General features: G+C 57.0%; 1 protein-coding gene across 1 annotated transcript in view; it reads right to left on the bottom strand.

Annotated features, from left to right (window-relative positions):
- Window positions 1–2,500, bottom strand: part of shroom2b (shroom family member 2b) — a gene marked incomplete at both ends in the record, with an annotated part of 37,807 nt that overhangs the window by 10,471 nt on the left and 24,836 nt on the right. The window contains 2 exons of the mRNA XM_080835411.1: window positions 1–2,011; window positions 2,444–2,500. The exon at window positions 1–2,011 is cut by the window's left edge and continues 555 nt beyond it; the exon at window positions 2,444–2,500 is cut by the window's right edge and continues 72 nt beyond it. Coding sequence (XP_080691537.1) covers window positions 1–2,011; window positions 2,444–2,500 — 2,068 coding nt within the window. The remainder of the gene's footprint in view (window positions 2,012–2,443) is intronic.

Below are 2,500 nucleotides of genomic sequence, written 5' to 3'. Positions count from 1 at the left end.
GCCAGCCTTCCCCGACAGGATCTCACCAACGGTCAGATCTCTGCGTGCCAACATGGCAGAGACTGGGCATACCGGCAGCGTCTCACTCCCAGGAAGTTCCAGATCTTTCCGTTTGAACGAGGTCGCCTGCAGCACCCTGGCCTGAGCTTCTTTGAGGTGGTCCTTGTAGGTGTTAGAGAAGGAGCCGTCCGAGGAGGACGCGGAGGTCTCGGTCGACTTCCACGCCTCGGCCTCCGGCTCCTCGTCGGCTTCTCCGGGGCAGGACAGGGCGGCGGCGCTGCGGCTCTTCTGCAGCTGCGCTCTCTTGTTGATGATCTCGTTGCGCAGCGTGGTGGCGTAGCGGTCGCTCCGTCGACCCTGCTTGCCCCCGGCCAACTCGGGGGCATCCTGAGAGGCCGTGGAACCAGCGATGGCGGTCGAGGGCTGTGCCCGCTTCTCAGCCAGGAGCTTGTTCTCTTCAGACAGGGAGTGGAGCAGAGGGGTCTGCTGAGAGCAGATCTTACGGGTCTCCAGCGACACCCATGGGTCCGGCTGAGACTTCCTGTGCGCCTGTGAGCCTGCCGCGCCTCTTACATCACCGTGCTGCTGGCCGTGAGGGTACCTGGTGAGGTGAGCATCGGCAACGTTTCCACTGCTCTTCCTCTCCCTCTCGTCTGAGTTTGTATGAGCCATCCATACGTTTAGCCCCACAGACGGACACTCCGAGGCGGCGTGACTGCCCGTCTGCTTGCCGTACCCGTTATGAGTCAGCTGGGCTGCAGGATACTTGTTCTTGATCCCCCTCTGTGACCCGACTTGCGTATTTTCTGTCTCATCTCTCCAGGCCTCCAGCTTGGCCTGAAGGCCTCCTTGCAGAGTGGCTGTTGTCAGCACAGGCTGCTGTGACGTGTAGCAGTAGAGCCTCACATGCCCTCCTCCTCGGTCCGTGTTCTCGTCCAGGGCGTTGCTGGACAGCGAGGCAGTGGAGGTTCTAGCGTTGCCATGGCTGCATGTGTTAGTAGGCAGCTCCTGCAGGCTGCGGTAGTATCCTCCCACGCTCTGGGCCTTGGGTGCGTTGGCCACTGAGGTGTTTTTGGGGTGCAGGTAGAAGTGACTCTCATCGCTGTGCTGCCGCTGGTGGTCGGGCACCGAGGCAGCAGAGACGACCAGGCCCTGCCTCACATCAGAGCTGGAGAGGGAGCTCAGTTTGTTGTGGTTGAGCTGGTTCGTGTTGTAGTCCTCCGCAGCGAGGTACGAATGCTGCTGCGAGTCGCTCTTCTGAGGCGCCATGAAGCTGTGACGCGTGTCTACGAGTCTCTCGCCGGACTGGAGGCTCTTCTGCAGGTTCTCCGTGGCTTTGAACAGCCGATCCGTGGACCTGCCCTGAGCCTTCTGCTGAGAGTAAGTGGCAGGACAATCTGGGAAAGGCCCGGACAAGCCCTTCTCATGGACCTTGGTGGCAGCAAAGCTGTCACTACGCAATGGAGGAGGAGGTGGTGGCGGAGAAGGAGCTGTAGGCTTCTTAGTTTCCGGAACATTCCACACTGGGCTAATGTTCGACCTCCCCCCACCAGCGCAGGAGGAGGATGATGAGGAGCACCTGGTGCCCACATGGTCCTCCTGCCTGGGGCTGATCCTGCCTCCGTTGCCCAAGGGGAGCTGCAGGTACCGGGGGCGCTCTGGCTGGCCACAGGCCTCACTCTGGGTCCCACGGTAGAACATGCACTCGAGCGACGCAGCCTGGTTCTTGGACAAGCTGTGGTCCAGGTTGTTGGAGCTGGTGGCAAGGGTTGCATGTGGGGAGTCTCGCTTGCGGTTCGCCCCTCCGCCTCCTGTGGAGAGGTCGACGGTGCTGTGGTGTTTGGAGGGAGGTGCCGATACCATGGAGGTGGTCTGTGGGGAGGGAGCTACAGCTTCCATGTCCTGTACTGTTGCGGGCTGGCTCGGTGCTGGCTGCTGCTTTGTGGGGTCCCAACATTTAGACAGGTCACTTGTGGGGTCCCAACATTTAGACAGGTCACTCGAGGAAGAGCTGTGGAGTGGAAACGGTGATAGTTCAGACAATTGTACAGAGACAAAACTAGACGAGACAAAACTGTTATAAAAGCCTAGATTATTTCAGATTAGATTCAACTTCATTGCAATTATGCCGGAACGCATCTCCTCCATAAGCCTTTAAGGGTGTTTTAAATGTTATAAATGTTCCAAAAATTCACCAACATTTTATAGTAACCTACCTTTCCACATCGACGCTGGTATGTCTCGAGACTTCAACTTCTGACAAATGGTAAATGGACTACATTTATATAGCCCTCTTACTCATTAGAGCACTCACATCACTTTACAGGTTAACGCCTCACACATTTACCCATTCACACACACGCACACTCGTCTGGGTGATCTAAGTGTTAAGATGTGTGCGTATGTCTCAGTGTAGTTTTGTATTTACTGCTCCTCCTCTTACCTTATGCTGTATTTTGACTGCCATACTGGTTCTGGTTCGGAGTTCTGTGGGCTCTTC

This window comes from Sprattus sprattus (genome assembly GCF_963457725.1).
Source record: "Sprattus sprattus genome assembly, chromosome: 3".
NCBI lineage: Eukaryota > Metazoa > Chordata > Actinopteri > Clupeiformes > Clupeidae > Sprattus > Sprattus sprattus.
The sequence above is the reverse complement of the archived record's forward strand: the minus strand, read 5'-3'. Positions and strand labels throughout refer to the sequence as shown.